The sequence below is a fragment of the Cyprinus carpio genome, chromosome A7, assembly GCF_018340385.1.
Source record: "Cyprinus carpio isolate SPL01 chromosome A7, ASM1834038v1, whole genome shotgun sequence".
In the NCBI taxonomy this organism is placed as follows: Eukaryota; Metazoa; Chordata; class Actinopteri; order Cypriniformes; family Cyprinidae; genus Cyprinus; species Cyprinus carpio.
In genome coordinates, this window is record NC_056578.1 from 18,449,226 (window position 1) to 18,477,056 (window position 27,831).

General features: G+C 37.1%; 1 protein-coding gene across 2 annotated transcripts; it reads right to left on the bottom strand.

Annotated features, from left to right (window-relative positions):
• Positions 1–27,315, bottom strand: LOC109094070 (cartilage intermediate layer protein 1). 2 transcript variants are annotated; one of them, XM_042760097.1, is made up of 10 exons: positions 26,702–27,315; positions 10,087–10,243; positions 9,548–9,610; positions 9,187–9,456; positions 8,754–8,930; positions 8,183–8,497; positions 7,639–7,747; positions 7,219–7,376; positions 4,728–7,094; positions 1–1,038 (listed from the first exon to the last, which is right to left on the bottom strand). In XM_042760097.1, the coding sequence occupies exons 2-9, from the start codon at positions 10,145–10,147 to the stop codon at positions 4,741–4,743; spliced, it is 3,507 nt and encodes a 1,168-aa protein (XP_042616031.1). In that variant the 5' UTR covers positions 10,148–10,243; positions 26,702–27,315; the 3' UTR covers positions 1–1,038; positions 4,728–4,740. The 2 variants fall into 2 exon arrangements, with proteins under 2 accessions (XP_042616031.1, XP_042616030.1); XM_042760096.1 differs by lacking the exon at positions 26,702–27,315 and adding an exon at positions 11,010–11,928.
• Positions 27,316–27,831: the final 516 nt, after the last annotated feature.

The window sequence follows — 27,831 nt, forward strand, 5'->3', positions numbered from 1 at the left end:
TATGAAGTAAAATGAAATGCAGAAATAGCAGCAAAAATATTTATGAAAAACAGCTTAGAGGATTTTCTCACAAACTCTTAAATCTGGACAAAAACAACAAAGGCATGGTTTTTTAAAAGTCAAATTTAATAAAATCATTGGACTAAATTATCACATGGTATTTTTGTAAAGGGTTTGGACAACTTCAGAGTTTTTCCTGATTAATGAGTGATAAATGGCATACATGTTTGGGTGGAAATGTGATGTTCTACTGCAGGAGTTCTGAACTCTGGCTTTCGAGGTCCACTGTCCTGCAGAGTTTAGCTACAACTCGAATCAAACTCAAATGAACAAGCTCATCAAGCTCTTCAGGATCACTAGAAAGCCACAGGCATGTGTGTTTGATTAGGGTTGGCGCTAAACTCTGCAGGATAGTGGACCTCTAGAGACAGAGTTGAGAACCCCTTGTTCTACTGCTTTGTTTTTGATACCCCAAAGCAGGGGTGTCCAACTCAATTCCTGGAGGGCCGGAGCCCTACAGAGTTTTGTTTCAACCCTGCTCCAACCCTGTTTTCAACCCTGCTTGATTAGTTGGATCAGGTGTTTAATTAGGGTTGAATCTAAAGTCTGCAGGGCTCCGGCCCTCCAGGAATTGAGTTTGACACCCCTGCTCTAAAGTATGCAATAAATATTTGAGTATTTACAATTTCAAGTAGTAAACTATTTACCAGTCAATAGAAAACAAATGAAAAATTACATGAAGCATACGTTCCTCTTGAGTTGCTGTTTGGAAAAAAAAATGTTAATCACGTTTTGGTAGGCTTTTCTTCTCTCTAATATTAATTTGATTTGCAATTCATTAAATCTGTAATATATTTTGCCAGTTGATGTTATCAGCAATACTAAATTGCTGTGTGCCCCAGCCATGTTCAAATACAACTGTAATGCTGTCAAAATTTTAAAATGGCTTAAATCCAGTAACTCTGAATTAAACATAAACTCACATAAGAGCAGGCCCCATAGGGTATGGGTCTGCCTTGTATCATGTAGAGTTTTTAACCCTCTGGAGTCTAAGGGTATTTTTGGGGCCTGGAGAAGTTTTGTCATGCCCTGACATTTGTGCTTTTTTCAGTTTCTTATAAATATCTAAATGGCTAAAGTCTAATCTCACTGTAATCAGCACAAACTAGGCTAATAATAATATGTGAGCAGCATGTATGTACATGACTGTGTTTTTGAGAAAAAAAAATGTTATGCGTGGTTAGTGAAAAACTAAAAAATGTTAAATCACTTGAATAAGGCAATAAAACACATACAGAAAATTGGTTCCCAGGAATTTTGAGAACTGGAGCTTGTAGCCTATAATTTTTTTTTTCTAAATGATGTGAAAATCATCTTGTTTACTCACTTACAGAAAACAATATATTGATTTAAATTTTCTAAGACACTTTTTGTTGGTAAAAGTCATATGCGAGTAGGCGTCAACTATCATGAATTCACACCTGAGAAGACAAAGGCCTGCATAATGAGCTGCATAATGAGCCATTCAGTCAGCTGTGTCACTGAGAGGGATGAGTTACAAGAAAGAATGTGAGGACAAAATAAATCTATATAATTTGATGTTTGTAGTTTATTTAGAATATATTTAATTATCCAACAACATAATTTAATATTCACTTGTGAGTGCAGTTAAACAGTTTATTAGGAAAAATCAAAGCTGACTTTCAAACTGAATTTTTTGCATCATTACTCCAGTCACCACAATCCTTCAGAAATCCTTTTAACAATCTTATTTTCTACAAAAAAAACATTTATTGTTATTATTATCATTATTATTATTATTATTATTATTATTATTATTATTAATGTTGAAAAAGAGCTGAGAATATTTTTTTTTAGGTTTTTTTTAGGGGGGATAAATTGAAAGAACAGCAATGATTGTTACATTTGTTACAGTTACATTTATTGGTACATTTATATTATTTACATCAAGCTGTTTGAATGGTATAGTAGTGTATATTGTTATTGAAACTTCATTAATATTTCACTTGATTATACATTTAGTCAGGAATTATAGTTTGGAAAAAAGTTTTTGGAAAAAGTCTAACTAGTAAAATGTTTACACGTTATGTGAAAACTAGTACAAGTATATAAATCAATAAAAAGAGACTTACTCATGTTTATGATCTCTGCTGAATAAAGTGCTTCATTCTTTTTTCTGAGGAAATCCAAATCTCAAATCCTCAACCACATCACATCTTTTTGGGGTGAATTATGTCTTATTCCTCTCATCGCGAAGCAAACAGTAAAATAATAAAAACTTGAAGAACAGTCTCGCTGCGTTGTCTTCTGTGTGTGTGGGGCGTATTCAAAAGCCGCGCGCTTCAGTGAAACATTTGAATCTCAAAAGCGCGCTCGGCGCGCGGGGGCGTGGTCGCATTATAAGATAATGAAGGGGACGTGACAGTGAAAAACGGACATCGCGTTGTTTTCATATGGATTACTTTATCACAGAATATTTGTTTTCAGGCGCACTTGTTTAGTTTTAAAAGTAGGGACATGTCAGGCTTTCTATAGATATCTCTCTCATGTGGTCTCTTCGTTGAGTATTCACTGAGTTACAGTTCATTTTTAATGACGCATTTTGTATCTGAAGATCAGGCGCAGACAAAGGCTGCAGAACACACAGGACTCCTTGTTTGTTATCTTTATTTTATAAGTGCACAAAGTCTTTGTTGTTATTATGTCTGTATACAAAAAAAAGTAGACCCTTTACAGATTCGATTGATGTATTTCACTTATCTGTACGATCAAAACTGAAAGTGTAATTTAAGTTCTTTTCGGGGTTATCAGGAGAAAATACCCCAAAACGCGTATACGCGTTAACCCTCTGGAGTCTAAGGGTATTTTTGGGGCCTGGAGAAGTTTTGTCATGCCCTGACATTTGTGCTTTTTTCAGTTTCTTATAAATATCTAAATGGCTAAAGTCTAATCTCACTGTAATCAGGCACAAACTGGGCTATGAATAATATGTGAGCAGCATGTATGTACATGATTGTGTTTTTGAGAAAAAAAAAATGTTATGCGTTGGTTAGTGAAAACACTAACTAAAAAAATGTTTAAATCACTTGAATAAGGCAATAAAACACATACAGAAAAATTGGTTCCCAGATATTTTGAGAACTGGAGCTTGTAGCCTAGAATGTTTTTTTTTTCTAAATGATGTGAAAATCATCTTGTTTACTCACTTACAGAAAACAATATATTGATTTAAATTTTCTAAGACACTTTTTGTTGGTAAAAGTCATATGCGAGTAGGCGTCAACTATCATGAATTCACACCTGAGAAGACAAAGGCCTGCATAATGAGCTGCATAATGAGCCATTCAGTCAGCTGTGTCACTGAGAGGGATGAGTTACAAGAAAGAATGTGAGGACAAAATAAATCTATATAATTTTATGTTTGTAGTTTATTTAGAATATATTTAATTATCCCACAACATAATTTAATATTCACTTGTGAGTGCAGTTAAACAGTTTTATTAGGAAAAATCAAAGCTGACTTTCAAACTGAATTTTTTGCAATCATTACTCCAGTCACACAGTCCTCAGAAATCCTTTTAACAATCTTATTTTCTACAAATAAAAAAAACATTTATTGTTATTATCATTATTATTATTATTATTATTATTATTATTATTATTATTATTATTATTAATGTTGAAAAGAGCTGAGAATATTTTTTTAAGTTTTTTTAGGGGGGATAAATTGAAAGAACAGCAATGATTGTTACATTTGTTACAGTTACATTTATTGGTACATTTATATTATTTACATCAAGCTTTTGAATGGTATAGTAGTGTATATTGTTATTGAAACTTCATAATATTTCACTTGATTATACATGTTAGTCAGGAATTATAGTTTGGAAAAAGTCTTTGGAAAAAGTCTAACTAGTAAAATGTTTTACACGTTATGTGAAAAACTAGTACAAGTATATAAATCAATAAAAAGAGACTTACTCATGTTTATGATCTCTGCTGAATAAAGTGCTTCATTCTTTTTTCTGAGGAAATCCAAATCTTCAAATCCTCAACCACATCACATCTTTTTGGGGTGAATTATGTCTTATTCCTCTCATCGCGAAGCAAACAGTAAAATAATAAAAACTTGAAGAACAGTCTCGCTGCGTTGTCATCTGTTGTGTGGGCGTATTCAAAAGCCGCGCGCTTCAGTGAAACATTTGAATCTCAAAAGCGCGCTCGGCGCGGGGGCGTGGTCGCATTAGAAGATAATGAAGGAAGACGTGAAAAACGGACATCGCGTTGTTTTCATATGGATTACTTTATCACAGAATATTTGTTTTCAGCATCACTTGTTTAGTTTAAAAGTAGACATGTCAGGCTTTCTATAGATATCTCTCTCGTGTCTCTTCGTTGAGTATTCACTGAGTTACAGTTCATTTTAATGACGCATTTGTAACTGAAGATCAGCGCAGACAAAGGCTGCAGACAGCACTCCTTGTTTGTTATCTTTATTTTATAAGTGCACAAAGTTTTGTTGTTATTATGTCTGTATACAAAAAAAAGTAGACCCTTTACAGATTCGATTGATGTATTGCACTTATCTGTACGATCAAAACTGAAAGTGTAATTTAAGTTCTTTTCGGGGTTATCAGGAGAAAATACCCCAAAACGCGTATACGCGTTAATCGACTCCAGAGGGTTAATCGACTCCAGAGGGTTAAGTTTCTTGGAATATCAACCAATGGTCTGGGCACGTGGGTAGGAATTACGAGTACTCCTCCTCCTACTACTGCGAGGTGCTGTCGAGCCACCTTTCTGCCTCCGGTTTCCTGTTCCCAGCCTTGCACTTCCAGCTGTGGCCTGACCCACTGAGTTCTGTATCTGCTGAAACATACTCTGCCTAGTGACCTCTTTATCACCACAGGTGAATGTTAATGCCACTCCATTGCTCTTCATGACTCGAGAAGTGCCATCTGATGTACCATCAAAGCAACGGCCAAGCGCAATTTCTTTGGCTGTCCGAGGATCTTGGTCAGTCACTGTATATATACCGTAGTTGTGGCCCAGTGGGTCTAGAGGTGCAAGCATGGTGAACTCATTGGTGTCATTGTTGACAGCCAGTGGAAGGTGGTTCACCAAGTATTCCTGTAGCATGCTGTTTACACCGTCTCGCTTGCAGCTGCCCTGAGGCATTACTTTCACAAGGGTCCGATCCACTCGGTCTTGATCATACAGCATCCCACTGCACTTGAACTCCAGACACACTGCTGAAACAGTTGATTGGTCCATGTCTCGGATGCTTCTGGAGTCACGGATGCCATACAGCTGGCCAACGGTTTTTGGATGGGTACCTCCCATATTGCGAGACCGAACGTTGAGCTCATGGGCAGTGTTGAGTTTTACTTTTATGTAGCAGGCCCTGTATTCCATGGGTTTTGGCCACCAACTCAAGTAGTCTTCAGTCCAGCTCATGGGATCATCCTCATTAAAAGGCACTGTGTTGTAATCATATCGATCTCCTTCAACTCTTGAGAAACGGAAATGAGCTGCACTGAATGGCGCCTCCTCACACTCTTTAAGTTTGTCAAATGGATAAACTGGACCATTGGCCTCCTCAGCTGTGTTCGAACGGGGTTTGGCCACATTGATGCTGAACGCTGTCTTTTTTATTCTGGGATCATCATGGTCAGTGCGTCTGTAGTTAAGTTTATTCAAATAGGGTTGCGGGACACCAATGGTGTTAGGATTAAACTTTGGAGAGGATGCTACTGCCTCTAGCTCTTCTCCCCCAAGGTTTGCCATGATGTAGGCCGAATATGCATCTGATTTCTGTTCATCACAGAAAGCTGGAAGACATGCACCATTTGGACCAGTGATGACACTATCAAATCGACCCCAAGCCCGAGGGTTGGTTGAATACCCTGGCGTGGGCTCCATATTTATTAAAGTCATCACGACTCCTTCAGTTTGCTCACTAGGCATGTACCGTTCACTACGAAAAGCTCGCACTTTCACATAACATCTCCTGTTCTCAGGTACATCCAAATTAAACAGCCGTCTCTCACGGATTTCCATGTTACCTATGAGGAAGGTCCTCTCCTCTCTTTTCCCCCGTTGCTTCTTCTCCACATGGAACTGGCCCTCCTCCTCCCACAAACCTGTATCAGGATTAAGGGACCATAATTTCATTGTCTTCAAGTGCTCAGGCATCTTCACTTGTGCTGCATCGAGACGCACTTTCACCTCTCCGGCACTGAGCGACTCGCCTCCTTCTTCATCCCTGAAGTCCACAGAGAACATTCCATAGGTCCTTAAAGGCAAAGTGTCACCTTCATCACCAATAAAGTTAAGATCACTTTGGGCAGCCGCTGCTGTTGATACATCCCTGGGGTCAAGGAAAGTCACGCTGGCCTTGACATTTCCCATGAACACCTCTCCATTTCCTTTATAGAATGCATTTGGTGGGATCTCAATCTCAGCAATGGGATCCTGGCCTTCTACCTCACCAAGATCTAGCCTATTAGTCTCTCTTGAGCTAATAATCACAGCTGGCTTTTTCCTCAACAGTTTGATCTCGTGGAACACAGCTCCACCTCTAGGGTTGAATGGTAGGACTTTTGTGGTATTCACAAACTTCTCCATGTTGTCTACAAAGGTGAGGACCAGACGTTCTGTGTTTGTTGGTACCTGGATAGAGAATGTGCCTTTGTATCCAGTTCGACTTATTCTTGTGCCATCCATGAAGATGTGTCCAAACCTCATGGGCTCACCAGTGTCTGCTGCGATAGCACGTCCACGAACGATAGCCTTTGTGTCCACACATGTTTTACAACCACACTGAGTCACTATCATGACGGGCAACTGATATCCCTGACATGTAATCTCTTTCTCCTCCATGTTTGAAATTCCACAGCAGAAGGAAACTGAGTCTTTGCATCTGATGCCGTTGTCCAGCTTCCCTGTGCACATAGAGGTTGGGCATTTCCCAACATCGTAGTAGAAAGAGTTAGTCTCGTTTTGAAAGCAGTCATGTGGTAGTCGGATCAGATGGGAATCAGGCTTAGGGTTGCATGATGGTGCTTTTTGACCTTAACATAGAAAAGGATAGACAACAGACAAATACCAAACTGAGACCAGATTATTTGTAAAGTATTTTGATACATTTAAGGTTAAAATGAAATATGTGGGTTAAAATAGGATGGCAGGGCACACCAATAACTGTCAGGGTGGCTATCTTAGATTTGATGGCTCCATTCTCATTGCTGGCTCTGCAGTAATATTGTCCTATGTGGTCCAAACTGAGATTCCTCAAAACCAGTGTCTGGTCATACTGATATTGACTCCTGTCCAGCAGAGTACCATTGTGGAACCTAAAGAGTGATAACAGCGATTATTATTGTTCTCACATTTAGGATAATTGTTGTCATGCTGTGGGGACAAAGAAATAACTTTATGATAACCTGGTTTGTCTGAACTGTCCTCATTTAACCCTGCATTTATTAATTAATTCAGTTTCAGTTTGTCATTCTCTATTTTCTCATTTAATACCATCAGATAAGGAAACACGGTTTACTTGTAATCTGTTGAAATTTCAACGTGAACATCAATTTATATTTAAAAGCTTAAGCTTACCATTCATACTGGTTTGGTTCAGGTGTGCCATCAACCTTACAACAGAAGGCAGCTGTCTGACCTTCCCGTCTAGCCTTGTTCTCAGGGTTTTTCAACACATACAGTTTTTCTGAGGAACACATTGATGTTGCATTAGAATCATTGATTTTGTAAATTTTTATGCCTTTCAAACTTAAATGTTTGGTTTCCTGTGGCATATTCCGCATTGTATTCCACTGCTAATTTTTCACCAAAATATTCTTATAAAGTTAACATGAATGAAATTGTCCAAATGACTTGTGATAGTCCTGGGAAGCATCAGTACAAATGTGTTTAATTATAAACCAATCAGTAATGTTTTACACTGTACGCCACTGTTTTACAGCAAAAGTGTGTTCATGACTTTATGCACCACAGGAAAAAGATATTGAATTATTATTATTGACCCCTGGAATAATTGTAACATTTAAACTGATCATCAGGAGGTCTTCTTGACATGGTATTCTAATGCTAATAAAGTTAGTTCATAGGTCATATGGATTCAAGATCATTAAAGAAGCATTACTTGCTCTCTCTAGCTTCAAAAGTAGAATGGAGGTGCGTTCAGTGCTTGGGGGCACAGTGACTTGGTGTGGAGAGTGGTTTTTCAGCTTGATCATTAGCGTCATGTTGCCATCAGGGCAGATTCCAGGGACCTGAAAATGGCCATTGTGATCAGTTACAGTAAGGAGTTTGGGCGTGGAATCAGCACGGAGGATGGCAGCTCCAGGTGCAGGGAGACCCCCAGCACTGCGGACTGATCCTAAAACTGTATGATCCTGGCACATGCAGCCACTGCACTCATCATTCACCCTGCCCATCACACACTGCAGATCACAGCCTAAAAAGTAAAAAGGGGAAAGAGAAAAAAAAAAGCAGAAAATCGCTATATAAATGTAATTAATTATTACTATGAATTATTGTTTTTGTCAACATTTGTCTGAAAAAATAGATTTTTCAACAAATATAAGGTAAATTGGATAAATTATTGCACAAGGTTTGACTGTCTACATGGATAACAATAAAGATGAGCTGAAATTCTAACAGACAAGAAAATTATATTTTTTAATCTTTAGGAAATGGAGTAAATGCATTACGTGGACAAGGTGGCCCTCGGCATGACCTGGCCTCGACAGTTTGGCCATTGCATTGTTTGGAACTGGATTTGCAGCTTCTAGAGCGATGCTGTATTGCAACCTGATCACACTGAGCTGGACACAGACTCCAGTCAGACCATGGACCCCACATCACTTCTCCAACATCTGAAACAAGTTCTGAATGGAGAGAGAGATTCTGCTAAATTTCTAGGGTGTCATCAGAAATCAATAACTGATGTTAACTCATAGTAAATTCAAAATAACACATTTCCGACAAAAGGATTTCTGCAGTAACATCAACAGATCCATATTTTCCATATTTAATTTGCATTTTTAATCAAATCACCATCATTATCAGAAAAAATGTGTACAATAACACTGAGCTTTGAACATAGGAATGTCATGGCTTTTATGGAAAGCCTCATTTACTTACCTTTAGGACACAGGAAACGTACAGCATAGTTTGAGCAGTTTCTCCCAACAGGCTGTTCATCATTGACACACCAGAAGCCCACAGCTGGGTCAGAATGCACTCTTTCCCCAGTGCTGGGGGCTGGGATCCACTTAGTAGTACGTGCCTCTAGAGCTTGAGGAACCTCACAGACACGGGCTCGATAATAAAAACGAATGACATTCAGCTTCTCATAGTCTCCTTTCCCTCCAGGGTGATCTACATTGAACCATGTGGTCCACTTGTAATTATCTGAGGAAAGGAAGAATTTTTGATGACTTTAAGTACCAGTATGGCTCACCTTTTGAAATATTTTATTGGTTATGAATTTTTAGAAACCTACCTTCATTATGGTACACAGCTGGGTTTGGTCTCCCTGATGTCCCCATGATGCTTCTCCATGTCCCTAATAAGGAAACTGTATTAGTATCTTTTTATGATTAGTTTTACGATGATGTAGCCTAATGATGAGTTTTTGATGTGGTAAGAGGCTTATTGTAATGGGTGTTGTTAATAAAATATTACTTATTTTTTCAGAAATTTTAAAAAGAGATTTCCACCAGTGGTTCACACACAGAGTAGAACCAATTGCTAGCAGGTGGCTTTCTGCTGCTGGCTCACAAAACACCTCTGCTTCTGGATAAAATGGGGACACTAGAACAATGTTGCCTTCAGTAATGGGCTTGCTGAAGAGATGTTTAGAGGTTGGGGCACTGGAAGAGTCATGTTTCTAAGAGCCAGCTGTCAATATCCTGTTGAAATCTTTCAGCTTTTGCCATGAGCAATGACATGCCAGATAACTGGTTAAGCAATAACTTGCATTACCATTTCAGTGGGATATGTGCTAAATAAAATGAAATGAAATTCATAGGGCAAACAAACCTTGAGAAAGGGTGCCTGTAATTCCCAACAGAAGAACGGTCCATGTTGAGAGGCAGCGCATCCTGGCTCCCTGTTAATTACCTCCGACCTCCAGTAAAGGGGCTCAGACCTCTCACACACAGCTCCCTCCACACTAAGAATAGTCCAGCCACAGATTCTGCCGATCACATATGAATATGAAGACGATTAGTAAATTGAACAGAAGGAAATAAACCATAGTGTTTTCATTTCAGTAAATCATACTAGAAACGTTCATGTCCCTTTGTTCAACTCATTTCGACCTTTCAAAATTCAAAGTGACCTGAGAAAAATTCCTTTACTTAAAAACGTTCCATTTTACAGAAACAGCTGAAAGACTTTGGACAGAATTCTTAAAAATCTCATGCTGAAACAAAGACAAGCTGCAGAAAAAGAGCTTAAGTACTTAAATTTTTAGCTGCTCTCAAATATCACATCTGTGAGAACCATCACTGTGTGTCAAGAGAATGCACAACTGTTTTTACATCCTGCCAAAATACTCAGACCTAACTACACATTCCATATGCACAAACAATTTGTGCATGGCGTGATAAAATATTTTTCAATGCAGTCAATTTTAATAATTTCTGCCTGTATTCACATTTACATTCACAACTTTAAAAGACCAGATACAATGACTACTCCAAAAAAAAAAAAAGACTACAGATGTCACAATCAAGCTATGCAGTACTATATTACAAAATATGAAGATACATTTTGTACATACAAAAAAAAAAAAAAAAACACACAAAAAAATAGGACTGAACAAGATCATTTTGCTCAAAAATCCATATGACCAATACAAAATCTACAACAGTGAGAACATTTTAGAAAGCACTGAATCCAAATCTACAAAATGTGGTTACAGTAAAAAAAGATGAGAAGCTGAGAATATGATACCTTACCAAAGGTTTTTCTGTGAAATGGAAAGCTTTTGTACTCCTGCTTGTTTCTGTGGTATATTTACAGAGTAGTTGCTAAATAGTTGGAATGAGGAGGAGAGAGCGGGAATGTGAAGTCCAGGTTTGTGTCCGTTGCTTATATAGCTCAGCCCTGAGCCATAGGGTCGGCTCTCTGCCATGAAACAACAACATGGGTTCAGCACCATCTACTGCTCCTGTACAGTAAACTAAATTGCTGTGTGAAAGGGGTGTTCTGTGTCAGGGAACAATCATATCAAAGAAGTAAAAGAGCCTCTATAGATAGATGTTTTAGGAGTCCTAGTAGCAATAAATTTATCCTGTGACAAGGTATTCAGGTAAGGGTGTAGAAATGTAGACAGACACACAAAGATGTTGTCCTCCCACCCTTCTTTTTCCATAATGATTCACAGTTGTGTCCGCACTGTGGTGAGATATTCATTGCTGGGAGTATGTTTAGTTATGCAACATTCACAAGAAAGCCATTCAAGAATGACATCCATGTATTTCAAACACATGAAAGCCATTACGTGACTCTTTCTCAAACACATTAGCATGCTTTTTCCCATCTGCCTCTGAATGTGTTGATAAACAATATGAGTGATTTGTAATACTAAAGAGGTAACAGCAATACACCGTGGCTTTTCAGTCATGATGTCAGAATCTGCAGATCAAATCCACTGTATCAGCAGAACATAAATCTGTGACTGAAATCTGTAAGGAATGGGAAGTCAGAGCAAAACAGGTCTAAAACATTGAAATATGGGAGATAATGTCTTGTTTTAGATACAAGAAAGTGTTACTTTGATTAAGGCCCCTTAAGATCTCACTTTCATATAACTGACCTACTCAATGAAATCAGTACAGCAGCTGCAAACTTTAAACAGCAACGGGACAGTTTCGGTGGTCCAAAACGGCTTCAATTAGTTTCAGTCCAGTGGCCCTTTACATGCTTTAATGCAGTTTTCTTGCACTGTAAGTCATTTTAAGTCCAACGGTTGACCCCCCCCCCCCCCACCCCCCCCCAAAAAAAAAAATATAAATTTGCTTTTGGCATCATTTGTGGAACTTTACTTTACATGAGAAAAAAGCCATTTTAACGTGCTGTCCTAAAATCTAGAGGTCATTGTTTGAAAAATGTTCTTCATTGTCTGTGTGGAGCATATGGGACACATGAAGGTTTGTGATACTGTTGACGTACTGACTTAGTTGTTGGAAGCAGGAGAATAAGAAACACCAGATGTTCTGGGACTAAAAGTATGTTCATCTGTATCCCTGGAATTCAAATGACCTTCATTAACTTGTCTCATAATATTAATAAGAAAAAGCAAGAAGCATGGAAGAAATGGCTTCACTGCAGGCAACGATTAAGCCCAGCATGCATGAATGGAAAAGTAGACAGTACCTATAAAATCTTACCTCAGGTTTTCTGGACACTGAGTGTCGCATGAGTGTCCTGTTTTAGGGCAATTTGGTGGAGTGTGAGGTCATTAGAACAGTACAAAAACAGGAAGTAGTTAGTGTGCCAGCTGAGATGCCAGTATTCACAAAGGTAAATTCAATAAGAATGGAGACATTATTATTATTTTCCAAGAGAGAGAACAAACGTTCTTGGTTAGAGGTTCTTCTTTTACCCCAGAAAACACAATGATTCTCAACAATCAAACTCACACAATTTTCACACACAGATGGACACAAACTCTTTTTATTTCATTGCTTACTAAAATAACTATGGCAGTATGTGTGGTGCCAGATGTTAAAACCATGGAACTGAATGATTATTATGTACTATGGTACTCAAGGATATTTAATACCATAGTACCACCATGTTCATGTCCCCAAAAAACATGGAACTTGACACTAAACATATTGCACAGAACAACTTCTCATCAGAAGCAGTTAAATAACAGTACTGCACAGTAATCTTCTGTGATGTTTTAAAAGTGGACTGCTGCTCTTCAAAGCAACCTATTTCTCTCTAATTGAGCAGGACAGGACCTGTAGAGTGGGCTCTCAGAGACAAACTGGAAATACAAACAAAAACAGACAAACACAGAAGGTTTGTCAGTTGCCTAGCAACAGGCAAAGACACAAGACGAGTGATGGCACACGTCATGACCTCAGTAAGGAACACATGGGTTGCAGGTGTCTAGTGCTTTGACTACCAATGCTGGGGAAAATAAAGATCCCAATCAAACCAAGTTTCTGTAATCGGAGTATAGAGTTTGCGTTATCATTTCAGTCATGGTAAAGTCCCCGCTTTTTAGTCTGGACTTTAAGTTGGACTCTTCTGGAGCAGTGCAACATTTCTGGTCAAGCAGTTTTCATTAGTGTTCTGCAAGTTCATTGTGGCCATCCAGGCAAGACTAATCTTGACCGGCAGATACAAGTAATGGCTAAACTCAGTGGATCTGGATCCAAAATGAAACATACAGGGATAGAGCTGGGGTTCTTGAGGAAGCTTGACTTAATGACTACACCAGTGAAAGTATGCAGAGCAGCTTCTGGTCGGGCCATTATGGGACCTGGACCAGGTTAACCTCTTTCTTCTTGCCATTCTGAAAGATGCACACATTCCCTGAAGTAACTAAATGCATTACACACAATTCACTCTGAGAGGTAAATCAGAAGTGGTTGAGCCTGTGGACAAAAACATATGAAACAGATTTGTTGGACATTGTCTTCTTCTTCATCATCATCTTTTTTTGTGTACAAGATAAGTAGGGCTGATATTCAAGTAAAAGTTCTGTTCCAGACTTACTTGGGAGTGTCTGAAATATTCCCAAGATCAGACACATAGCCATATAAATATTTAAAGGACATTTTCAACATTTACACACAAGCATATAACCTGAGGCAGAGCAATGAGCGCTTTCAGCACGAAGCTGCCCTGCAGCTATAAAATAAAGACATGCAGAATGGTCCATGATATTGAAAACATGTGGCAGACCTGCGAGATGGATGAGGTGTGCTTTGACCATGCTGAGGAGATGAAATCTTCCAACTTTTTAACATCCATTTGTTTATTCTAACTCAGTCACTCGCTCTCCCTCATAAGTCAAAAAAGGGTACTTCAAGGAAAATATGCTTCAAATCTTCCTGTCTTCACATAAGGAAATGAAATTATGCAATATAATTGCTTTAAAGAGTCAAAGGGTGCTTTCTGAACTATCTTTTTATTTGTGTTCCAAGAATATGTCATCTTCTCGTGAACATCAACATGCATCAGTGTTGCAAATGAATGAATTTCCATTACTTTCCAGCCTTTCCGTCATTTGTTATTGCTGGACAAAAAAAGAATAATAATAATAATAATAATAATAATAAGAATAAGAATAAGAATAAGAATAAGAATAAGAATAAGAATAAGAATAATACATTTAAAATCATGTTTATTCAGGCCAATTCACTAATGAATAATTAAGAATATTTTGCAAACAGATTCCCTAAAAAAAAAAAAAAAACATACATTAATACAACTTGCAAGAAAGTTGTACTCTATGCAAAAGCAACATAATTTAAAAATTCCGTGATATTTCCATGAGTTTGGAAACCCTGAAGAATAAGGTTTTGGGAAACCATTTGCACAAATGAAGAAAAGAATTCAAAACTATATGATCAATTGCAATTTGCTGTTTGTGACACTTCTCATGTTTGATACTATAAGAATGGAGGCAGTGTTCAGAAACAGAACAATAGCAATAAATGTTTTGAAAAGAAATACCAGTGTAAGAAACGTAAAACCTCTGTTGATAAACAATCTGCATGAAAAATGTCAAGATGTGTGAACGAAAAATGTAGAGCTGTTGATAGCTGTCTGGTCCTTTTTCAGGACTACAAAAATATTTTGTTCTTTGTTTCAGTGGTTTACAAAATGCTCTTTGTGATGTGATTTAAAAGATGTGTTGAAATATGTGATTTGAATTTCTCTTTATACACATTATGAATGAGTCTGAAGTGAAATTCCAGCACTGTTAACGGCTGTTTTTGGGCCATGAAAGGCAACCTTAGAAGACATGTTTATGGACTGCTGGACTGTTTAGTCACAGCACCATTCTCACATATTGCTAACAGTGGCCACAAATCTGCTCACCTCCCATGGATTTCTGCATCAGGATTCTGCACTTTCACATATCATGGGACAAAAAGGTAAGAAAAGCCCAACATTCTGGAGTCCAAGATTTTTGGTTAATAAAGCAATGAGTGTGTGTGTGTGTGTCTGTGTGTGTTTGTGTGTAAGTGAAAGTGTGTGTGTGAGAGAGCGAGAGAGAGATAGAGAGAGAGAGAGAGCAGGACAGAGGGGGAGATGGGAGAACACCAAACAGTGTGAAGGGGCTGGTGAGTCAGTCTGTCTCCTGCCAAACTTAAAGTGACCCTTTTAAGATGTGGCTGTTACAATCACATTTTGAGTGTTTTTCACAAACAGATTACATCACTGTCTGGGAGCTCCAGGCCAGCCTCCTTCCTTCTTTTCCTGTGTTCACCTTATCAAAAAACAAAAACCTGAAAAAGAATACTGAGAGTGAGACGCATTAAAGGAAAAGAAAGGAAGAAAGAAAGGAAGAAAGAAAGAAAGAAAGAAAGCCTCTAGGCCTCTATGTGAACATCTGTTTCTCATTCTCGATTAATGTTTGGGCTTCTGAACTCACATTCAGAGGAGTGGCTGAACTAAAAATTCAGGTGGCTTTAAAAAACTATTTCACCAGACTCAATACAACACTGACATTCTCTCAAGACCTTATTAGTAAAATTCATAATATCAACAAACAAATCTTGTAATGGGTCGTTTATTAGCATCCACCACATTAATCCTGGTTAATTTCCCCGGTGTTTACGAAACACCTTTCTAGAACTTTTTAAAGCAGCAACAGTGTACCTCTGTTTAATAATAATAATAATAATAATAATAATAATAATAATAATAATAATAATAACCTCATAGTCCTTAAGTAATTTTTGGCAATGTGCAGTGTTTCTCCTGAAACCTTGTGTTTTTATGAGTTAGCCTCTCAGCTAACTCCGTGCTCATCTCTCACATTAAAGAGCAGATGTACACATGAAGCCTACTGCATGCTTCTTGGATATTGTTCTCCACAGCCTCTTAAAAAGATATTGGAAGCGATTCGTCCTTGTGCTCTGTCCATAAAATAAAATCATAAAATCAGTCTAATAAACACCATTGTTTTGGCATTGTTCATCCTTCTGGTGATGTTATTATCTTAGTTCTGAGGGCAATATACTATTATACATGGGAAAAAAGTGAAACGACTATGTCATTTATTGAAAGTGCATTTTTATATTAATCTAATTGAAAATCATGGTTTCCCTGTTTTGTTTAGTTTGCCTAAAAGCAAAGTATTTTACACATACTGGCTACCTTTACTGACTGCAGAAGTTATTGTGGGTTTTATTCATTTTTCCAGAACTGTTTGTGATCTACAAAACAAACTGTTTTTATTTATGTATTTTTGCTTTTGATTAATGCTTAATAGGTGAAGTAAAAATGTTGAAATGATGTTTTTGACTTGATTGTGTTTAATGTCTCAATTACACTGAAAAATGTTGCTGTGACAAATTAGTGTAATTGAAAATCTTCCCAATCCCCTCTGTCAAAACAAGTCTCATACAAAAAGATACAAACACACTCTGGCATGTTGAAATTGGTCAAAAGATGCATGAGAGCCGATTCCTTCATTGTGTGACTGCCAGCCCAATGAGGTGTGAGTGCTCATCATTATCATTCATCCCTCTCTAGCCTGCAGTCTGTCCAATAGACACAACACGTGGCTGTGACAAAGACCTCCTTGAACCAGGTCACAACAATAATTGCTAGATAACCATGAGGACAACACATATTAAACACAGTAATAAGGAAACATGACATGTACAAACAATTGAGATGAAAGGCAGAAAACAACAATGATGATGTGAGAGGACACAATGCACTTTGAATTTGTGCCATTGAGGTGTCATTCTAGGCAGTTTTTATGTATATACTAGTGTTGTTTTTCAAATTGTGATTTTAATCTGACCTCTCTGGGCAGAAACACGGGTCATCCTTTCTTGCATTGAAATAAATCCATTTAAAATCGAAATCCACAAAAACTTGTCCAGAGGGGTGCTGAAAGGGGATTTTAATACCACACAATTTACTGCTTATAATGGTCTGTGTAATTGGGGTGAAAGGTTGGACTATAGAGTGCTTTGTAAAGTATGCCTCTATCATTTGCTCCTATATATAAATGAATACATATATGCAAACAGACATGTATTCTCAGACATAGCCCTGTAAAATCCACCAGAGCCACTGAAATCCCCAAGATTTCCTCCTCGACAGAACAGAGACACATACTCACACACACATTCCTCCTTCCTCTGGAGAGAATTTCCAAGAACAAAGAAAACCACAAGCGAGCCAACCTTGTAACATGACTGGTCCAAACCTTTTCTCATGTTTACTTGACTGTTTTGCTCTTGCATTGACGTTTTGCATTTTATGTGTGAACCTAGAGTATCTGGAAAGTGTTTGTTCCTGTATCATGTGGCACTAGGAGGTAGAGAGTGTGCTGTCCAGCTGCATTACTGTCTGGTATCGGAACTGTGGTTTCTGACCACAAGTTGTTGCAGATGATAGTTAAAACAGCTGAGAACATCACTGGTGTTTTTCTACCTTTCATCTAAGAAGCATCTGCAAGACTGTCATCAAAATCCAAAACTTCTCTCACCATCACATAGACTTTTCTCCCATTTGCTTTCTGGAAAAGGATTCTGAGACATTCAGGCTACATGTGCCAGACTCTGTAACAGCTGTACAACAGGCTAAAAGACTCATGAACACCCAATATTCAAAAAGGAAAAACAATATGGTGTCACAATTCCTTTGTATGCATAATTGCATCATTGTGTCAGCTAGCATAAGCAAATTATAACTAGTTAATACTGATAGTAAACAGTTATTTCAGCCAAAAGAAAAGCTATGAGGTCTCGAAAGGGGACAGGAATCTAAAGGGGATTGAAATCTTACAGATACTTGACTAGCAACAGAAACATTGCACTTCTTTAATGTGGTGTCGAACAAATGATACCATAGCGCTCTATACAAACAGAAAAACAAGAGACAGGTAAACAAAAATATTGATTCAAGAAGCTGAATTCACTTTATCAGGTGTGGAGTCTCCTTTCAATCAGAACGATTGCTCCTTATCATCAGCATTACAACGTACAGGCTATTACTGCCAAAGATCGTTATTAAAAACGTAAAGCGAGCTCACTGTTGTGTAATGTTATTTTGTGAAATACAAATTTTTTTCCTGTTTTTTGCTCTTTCTGATCCCACTCTGTCATTAATCTTAAATTATATCATCTCTTTATTACAAGATGGGTTCAATGGGAATTTGTTATTGTGATATAAACCTAATGTCAGCCATCTGGAGTTTCACATGGAGAACTGAATAAAGAAAAACACATCATCATATGCAGATTGTCTGAAATTCCCCAGGAGGAGGTCTATTACGAACAGATGATAACAGTGTTCGGATGAATGTAATTTCAACAGCCGGAACGTTTTTGGTTCTCTGTACACTCACTACATTCAGATAATTTCTCATTCTCATAGATCTCTAGCTGTTGACAAGGCTCATCTTAAATGTGTAATTCTTATGACTCAGCACTGGGTGGCAGTCTGGGGTGGTGCATGAACGATGTCCAGAGTGCCCAGAGGCATCATGTGCACCTGTGGAAAATGACAAATGCCTTATTAGATGAGCGCCATCAATCAAACAAATATAATTTTCACCCACACCACTCTATACAAGGAGATCTAAGAAAAAACAATGGACAAACACTGGCAAAACCTCATACCTCTTGAAAATGAAGCCCCTCATGATTAGCAGAAGACAACGTTGCATTAAAATGCAATAGGTTTCAAGGAAAAGGCTGTTTGGGATTTGAAGGTCAAGATGAAAGCCAAGGAAGAAAAAGCAGCCATGCGTTTCAATACACAAGATCATTAGACATTTGGTTTAAATATTACCGCTAACTATCAGGGCCAGGCCATAATTAAAAAGCCATGATTAATGTTTCTCCCTAAATAAGCAGATAGTGTGGGCCATAAAAGGAACATTAATTCCAAACCACTATATTCCAGTGATTTGTGTAATTGCTGCCTATGGTTGTTTCTACAGGTGTGGACTCCCATGTTTACAAGGAATAATGGGCTAATTTATGGATCTGAACTCCAGTATATGATGGTGTCGCATTGTTGTAAAATCGGAATCCCAGCACCAAGCAGTGAGATAGAAAAGGACAATCACCAGATAATGGGCAATTTGCCTTCCATATAAACTAGGGATGTGCGATATGACGATTTTTGATCGTGGACGATAAAAATGTCTCCACGATCTGCTTTTGAAGAAATATCGTAGTATCCAGCTACAGCGCACATTCAATCAGCTGCAGTTCTGGGCCTCCATCTCAAGATAATGTACTATGTGATAAACATTGACATCAGTGTCAACTCGGCGGTAGATTTACTCCCACAGGACACTGCACTTATTCACAATCAAAAAAGTTCATTATTTGCATCTGCTTTAAAGCCTTACTGGTTAAACGTTTCGTCCGCGCCATTGTTCTGACGTGCTCTTCCTCTGAATGTGTACCTGAAGCGCACCTAAAAAGCCTGTTAAACAGCGCCTGATTACTGGACTAAGTTATCTTTTGAGCTAATACTGTTAAAACACACAAGGTTTACATATAGACTCAGTTAGTTATGTCTAAAATGAAAGTAAACAGTTGAGAGAAAAACGGATGCATGCCTGTATATTAGATGTGTGCACCTTTTAAAGGGACAGTACTGAATATGCTGCCGACTGTCATTAAAGGGATAGTTCATCCTAAAATTTAATTTCTGTCATTATTTACTCACATGTTGCCCCAAACCTGCAGCTATTCATTTCTTTTTTGTGCTGGACACAAAAGAAGATTTTTTGAAGAAGGTGGGTAACCCAACAGTAGCTGGTCCACACTGACTGTGATAGTAGGAAAAAAACACTATTGAAGTCACTGGGGACCAGCAACTGTTTGGTTTTCCACATTCTACAAAATAGCATTTATGTTAAGCAGAAGAAAGCAACTCATTCAGGTTTAAAACAACTTTTGAGTGAGTAAATGATGACATAAAAATAAAACACTATGACAAAATTAACTAACAGATGAAAATTTTTATTTTTATAACATTATGTTAATGAAAACAACAAAACACAAAGAGAAAAAACACTCATTATTCTTATCTGAAAAACTTTGAACAGTTACTTATATTTGTTCATTCAATTTCTTGAATGCTCCTGCTAAAAACACCTATTGTACCTAAAAATAAAACAATGTTTGATTTATTTGTATATTATGTGTATTTGTAATGTATATATTTGTTCTTATTTTTTAAGATAACAAAGATAAAATAATGACAAAGATTTTCATCTTCGCCCACTTTAGCCTAAATATCCGCCATTTTTTTTATATATAAGGCTTTGTCTTTATAATAGGGAAATTAGAATGGCTGTAGTGCTCAGACAACTTGCAAAATAGTAAAACCAACATGACAAAGAATCCTGATAAAATCGTGAATCATGATATTTTTGAAAAAAAAAAATAATAATAATAATAATAATAATTGTGATTTGATATTTATGCCATATCGCCCACCCCAAACCTTTAAATGTCCCATTCCCACTTTACCCAATTGAAGCTTATTCTTTAGATTTGTCTCTCTGGCATACTGTCCTTTGTTATCTGGACCATCATATTGATACTCCTGCAGCAGCCCTTCAATATGAATGTTTCTCACTGAGAAACATTTAAACAGAAAATTGGTTTTGGTACCTAATTAGCATGTCATTAACATGAACATACCTATAACTGCATCCGGAATTTGAATTTTAACGCTCTGGCCCACTTGGCTTTGTAGTTTGAGCATAATTATCCAGGCCTGATCGACCTATACAGGAACAGGAAACCACCGACTTACAGATACTAAATACTGCATTTTAAATCTGTCATGTTACAAACTTATCTAATATTTTACATTATTCATGCTATTGTATAAAACATAATAATAGTGGTTGCATAAAAACAGTAGATTTTGCATTCTCTGTCAGTATCTATCAGCAATCACCAACAGAATCTCAATGTATATGAATCTGGCATAATTTGGATTACAAAATGAGGATAGAATAAGCCAAATATACATTAGTGGTGGTTTCATTAATATGAGAAAGCAGGCTGCATGTCTATATGCAGGAAATTCATGAATAATACAGCTAAGGCTCATTTAGTCGAATGTGTCATTATCTTTTCTTTATAACTGTGAGCTTGCGTGGGAGGGAAAAGAGGTAAGTGCGGTATACTGTAGAAGTATATGAGGGAGATCATGATTGTGTGTATGCTTAAGTAGCATTATTAGAAAAACAACTTTAAGTTATTATTTTAATTTTTTACTGTGTTGGTTTGCTAAGTGAGAAGCAGGTATTATAAGTTATAATACCTGCTATGTACTTAGCAAACCAACACTGTAAAAAAAATATTATGTTAAATTTATGGTAAAAAAAAACGGCATATGTAATTTACAGAAATTTGCTGGGATGCAATTTTCATGCCTTTTTTTTTTATAATGATGTATTTATTAACATGCATTTGTTAAAGGGGTCATATGATGCTATTTTAAAGATCATTATTTTGTGTATTTGGTGTAACAGAATATGTTTGTTTCAAATACTGTACATTATTGTATTTCCTCTATGCCCCACATCTCTCAAATGCGTTGTTTTCTGCATGAACATTTTGGCGGCATTATGCAAATATTTCCACATTGTGACGTAGACATGTGGGGGCGTGTTTGAATGAGGCATTTTAGCGTGGTCTGGATCAGTCTTCTCTTTTAGATAGAATAAATCCTTTTGTGGGATACTTTGAGCTTTGTAACTCTGCAGATCTTATACATGCACAAATAGCTACATAACACACTAAAGAAAATGAAAAATAGAATTCGCATCATATGACCCCTTTAAAATACCACTACAAAAATATGCTTTGTACCTTAAAATTTTTCACAAAACTTACAGATGATAAAATAGAAAGCCACATCAAATCAGAGACTGTCATATCCATAAACCATGGCCAGTACTTATATATACATTAAAATAATCCAATAAATGTTAGCTGAATAGGACAAAATGTAACACAAAACACTGTGAAAAATAAAGAAAGAAACAAAAATATTTAAATAAAATATTACCATATGATGTCACACATGGACTTTTACGGTTTCACTAAAATTTTTTAAGGTGGCTCAAGTTTTATGTACAATACCTATATTAAATATACAATAATTTGAAAGTGCATTTATTTCGATGCATATTGAAATTGTAAATTGTTAATTCATACTTTTTATTTCTAAAACATTTTTTCCTGCACATATGCTGATTTGTCCTATTTAGCACACATGAAGCTCATAAAATAAATGATATTAACCAAAATATTGCTCCAGAATTAACTTCCTATTGAAAGCCACCTGATATCAGAGCTCGGCATCCATTCTGTGTGGAGCTTGGCTTTCACATGACTGAATGAGGCTTGCCTTGTGCAGTGAGCTGATTGCTTTTAAGGTGGGTTGCTAATGCAGTGGGTTTGCTCTGCCGTGCAGGATTTTTTAATGAAGATCTAGAAAGGTGTGCAACCTGTATGTGATAATAGAGGAAGCACAGTGGGATTATCAGAAGCAAGTGGGAGATTGTATGTGTGTGTGCCTGAAAGAACATGAGAGCTAGCCTGTGTGTGTGATTACACAGTGAAGGAGGGGCAACACCCTGGACCTTGAGACCTGCCTCACAGCTGTAGTGCCCTGGAGAGATGGATGCACAGCAGGCAGGCAGAGATCTGGATGCCTCCTAGGGTTCCTAGCCACTCAGTGAGCTCCAGAAGTGCTGTTCAGACTGCAAGGAGAGAGGGCCATCTGTAGACTGGAGCAGAGCCTGCCGTAGGGGCCTGATTTTACTCCCATGACCAAACATGTAATACAACAGCAAGGATGAAAAATAAGAAAGAGATGCTAAATTGATTAGATGTGTAGGAAATAGGGTTTTCTCTTCTTCACTTTCATTCTGTTTTCTCTCACATGTGTCATATTCTTTCTTTTGTAATGATTTCAGCTTAATTTTTCCTTGCATTAACTTTTTCCATGCTGTTGGCCTTGCCTTATTTAAAAGAAAAGGAGTGGGTGTTTAGAGAGGAGAGAGAAAAAAGATACTCGGATAGACACAAAACTAAAAACATGATTAAAGCTGTGATAGTGATTCGGTTAAATACAAAAGACGATATTTTAAAAATGGGTTATGGGGCCCAGATTATTCTGAACCTGAATGATTTTGTATATTGAGCACAAAAGATATTTTGATTATTTGTTATGTTCCTTTTTGTTAAATTTAATTGTGTTGGTCATACAGATTTAGAACTAAAATTAAATTAAACTACTAAATTAATTTATTCCTGTAAATGGCCAACAATTCGGATACAGGTTTATTTGTATTTTGAAATCTAAATGAACCTACACACCTTCCAATCCCACACAATAAAATGCAGAATTTAACAACATCCCTGATAGGACTGTCTGGAAAACCCAGCTTCTCTCTTCAGCCATTTCCATTACAGTGAAACAGTTGCCAGAACAATACTCCTCTCTCGACATTCCATTCCCTATTCATACCCTTTCTTTGCAAAAGTAAATTAAAGTATTCTGTTAGCACAAGCTGCTGGTGTATAGTGTATCTGATGCTCTTGACCTGTGTAGTTTCCCTGCACTTTTGTCCCATTACCCCTCTCTACTACAATGAACGCTCAATTCTCTTTCCACAGACTCCTAACTGGCCCCTGTCCCTCTATAGCCTCTATAGAGAACATGATTCCCTGAATCTCCTCAATCTATTGTTTAGTAGAAGATACTCTGGGAATAGAAAGAATGACATTTTAAGCAGCAAGTGAAACCATCGTCTCTCAATTGAGTCCCATCTGTACATTCTCATTGGCCTCATTGATCCTGTCTTTGAGTCTGCTTTATAGCTTATATTGTGAAGGTATATTACTTGTTATTGGCAACCTGTTGAATGGGTTTTCTGTTGTTTTCAACAGACAGGTGGAAGCAAGAGCTTCACGTAGGGTGCAGGTGTGTGAAAAAGACTGGGTCAGTGTGTCCTCTTAAACAAAGAATGGCATTATGAAGAGGAATCAGAGTGAATTAACATATATAACTTGTATAAAAGATAATTATCCTTATATTTTATAACTCTCTCTCTCTATCATCTTTTTAATGCAAACAATATTTACAATAGAATTGCTTGTGTTCATCAGGAAAGATTGGAGATGGAACCACAATTCAGTGTTATGTTATACAGTTCCTTAGTAATTTACAGTAATATGTGGCTAAATGTAAATATTTTAAATGCAGTTTGGTTTCACTGAACTTGAACCTCAATGTACGGATTGTGAAAAAGCTGTCACTCAGTTTACATATTTCCCCTGCCATGATCTGTCACATAATGACATGACCAGTTGCTGAGTTTCTCTCTCTTTCTAAGAGCAGATTAACTGATAAAGATTAAATGTTTTACACTTGTCCACATGTATATGTACCGTATGTGTGTTTTCATAAGACATGTTTTTCAGATGTCAACAATAATGTGTTCATGTAACTGTAATTTCCATGTCTGGGTAAGGAAAGTAACACATGCTTATATCATGTGTGTAAGTATGTGCAGACACATGAGTATGACTAACAGTCTTTGCCTTAATGTTTGGCCTGGGCTGATGAAGCAAGGAGAAATGACTGTTTTTCATTTAGCCAGACCTGACCCCAGCATTGATTCCAGCACAGTTCCAATAGGAGTCCATTATCTATGCGATTACTCCTTCAGGTCTTTTAATTAAGTAGACCCAACACATTTGATTGAGTAACTCATCTGACCTGCTCTGACTGTATTCTCTGACCTCTAAGAGGATCACTGAATCACTCTACTGTAACATCTCAGCGCTCATATATTTTCTTTCTTTCTTTCTTTCTTTCTTTCCTTCTTTCACTCAATCAACTCTATGAATTGGGTCTACTTGAGCTTTCTGTCTTTATTTCTTTTTCTGCACGTGCTAGTGCAGTGAGATGTAATGAGAAGAAAGGATATTCAATAACTCCAGTGACCACCCCTTCATTACACCATCACTAAAATGAGGACATAATTAATACATGCCACTTTCCTCCATTTAGTTTGCTGCCTTTACTATTTTTCTAATTGATCACAATGCCATTTCAGTAACTACAGGTTCAGAGGCCAGAACTAAGATAGTCAATTCGCAGCCTTGGTGCTGCATGCTAATTGATCTCACAACAAAGTTATATTCCCTGAACAATTTGCAGTTGCTAGGTAATGATCTATTAATCTTGTTGGATTTTCTATGTGTACATGTTTTTACAGGCCCTCTGTCTGCTGCCATGGACACTAATAATATGACTTTTGAACACTGACAAGGTCTATTGCCATAGTGAGCACAGCAGATTACTGTAAAACGGAACTGATATATGTACTAAAAGGCTTAAAGTGCTTATGCATCATGTTTCTAAATAGCAGCAGTTTGTAGTCTAATGGTATAATGTTAATAATATGATTAATAAGAATTATTATTCAGTCATATTTAATTCTCTTGTAAGTCTGTGTGAACAGTATAAACTTGTCAGAAGATTGAATGCCAGAGGGTTTGTGTCTCTAAGGGTGTGCACTGCTCAGCCCTTTGATTTATGTCAAAATCGTTCAGATAGAGGGCAGAAGGTGAATTGATTGGGGGACTGTCTTATTCCTCTGTCAGGTATGTGATGAAAAGCAAAGGCGAAGGCAGGCGACAAAGAGTGCACTGGGAAAAATGACATTGATTCTTGCTCTAGAGAGCAGGAAGTAGAGGAAGATGAGACAGTCTGGAGCTGATCTGCCCTTGAGAAAAAATAATGATAATTTCGACACACCCCTCTCTGCTACTGTAACATCCCCTAACTATCCTCATCTTCCTCGCTCTGTGTAAGTATTTTCCAATTAACATAGCACGTGCCTGTGAATCACACCAGTAACAATTTATGAAGTGTGCATGTCCTTTGTGGGAGCGTTCAATTGAGACTGGGACTAATCAAAAGGAAATGAGCTATTAACTTCCCTCATATAATATTACTGTAAATAAGTTACTTTAGAATGTTTAATTCATTGTCACTGATTTTGAAGGACTTCACTGCAAAAATCATTATCCTGATCAGTATTTTTATGTCATTTTTCAGTCATAATGTCTACATCCCGAAAAAAAAATTCTACATTTACTTTAGAAGCAGATGTGTATAAGATATAATGAGTGATAATACATATATAATTAAGTTTAAATATAACTTTATCATAAGAAAAATTATCCTAGAAATCATTATCCTAATTAGTGTTTTTATTTCATTTTCAGTATATAGATTTACTTCCGAAAAAGCAGTGAATAAGATATTAGATATTACTGTTTTTCACAGAGGACTGAATTTTTATTATATGTGAACAAGATATGTTCTTAAACTATTTTTTAGTTACACATACATTAATGTCTGCAAATGTCAAATTTACCTTCAATATAGCATGGATTCCTCATGGAGTGTCATTTGTGTATCATGGGCGCTCATTTATTCCATGGAAATATCAAGGAAAATCGAACCTGGTCTTCAGTCCATCAAACTTGTTTACTGCCTTATGCTTTAAGTCTGCAATAAAAAAAGAGTGATGGAATATGTCAGAGCATCAGGACTAAACAGGACAGGAATGACAGTTCATTGATTAGAGTTGAGGGACAGGCAACTTCATCCCCCTAGTAATGTTATTGCATTGCTATGCATTCGTAAGCAAAAACATGTTTACATACATGTATAGTACAGTTTATTAACATGCATGTCTGTCCACAAACAATTACATCTGTGTAATATTTCAAACATGACCATAAAACAGAGCTGAAGTGTTTTGCTAACTGAGGTGATCATAATTATGCAGACCCACACACTGCAGATAATCCAGTGTTCTTAATGATGACATACGGGTTCAATAGTGACCATCATCCATCAGAGGGAATGAGTATCTGAAATGTATAGATACTTTCTTCACTTCACTTTATGGCAAAGCTTTTGACAGACATTATTATTCTCCCAGCAACATGTGGCACTATGCTTATTTGAATGCAAATTCAAAAATAATAAAGACAGACATCAGCAGTTTAACAGAGGGAAAGATGTTATTTGTAGAGCGATATGTTACACATTCACTGTTTCTCTCAGAGCTGAGGATATGTGAACAAAAAAGATCATACATACAGTGTACATATTTTAAAACTGTATGCAGTACAAATGCTAGGCTGCTTGCGGTTGTAGCTCCATGTAGCTTTGTTTTTCTTTTAGAATCACTATCTTACTATCACTATCTGTTGTTTAAACTGCTAAAATATAACTTAATCATCACCATATTTCTGATATTATCAATCAAACTAATTTGACATTGTTTGCTTTTTAATCTAAACCGTTTAATCTTAACATTCCGTTAGCCTGTTAGCTTGTCATTCACGGCTACCATTTCTTTTCTCTCTCTCAATTCTTTTACAAATTCATCAAAGAACTGTGATAAGTTGGAATCATTCAACAAACACTGTGAGTCATGGCTTCTCCTCTTGCACTGCTTGCCACGTGTTTAGTGTAGCCTTCGCTGTCAGTGGT

What these genes read in the sequence shown, in the direction of transcription:
- LOC109094070 (XM_042760097.1), bottom strand. Translation starts at nt 10,147, where the DNA reads ATGCGCTGCCTCTCAACATGGACCGTTCTTCTGTTGGGAATTACAGGC. An exon ending in TACAGGCACCCTTTCTCAAG is followed by an intron (nt 9,611 to 10,086) that starts GTTTGTTTGCCC and finishes TTTCCTTATTAG; the next exon opens with GGACATGGAGAAGCATCATG. An exon ending in AGCCACCCTGACAGTTATTG is followed by an intron (nt 7,095 to 7,218) that starts GTGTGCCCTGCC and finishes TTCTATGTTAAG; the next exon opens with GTCAAAAAGCACCATCATGC.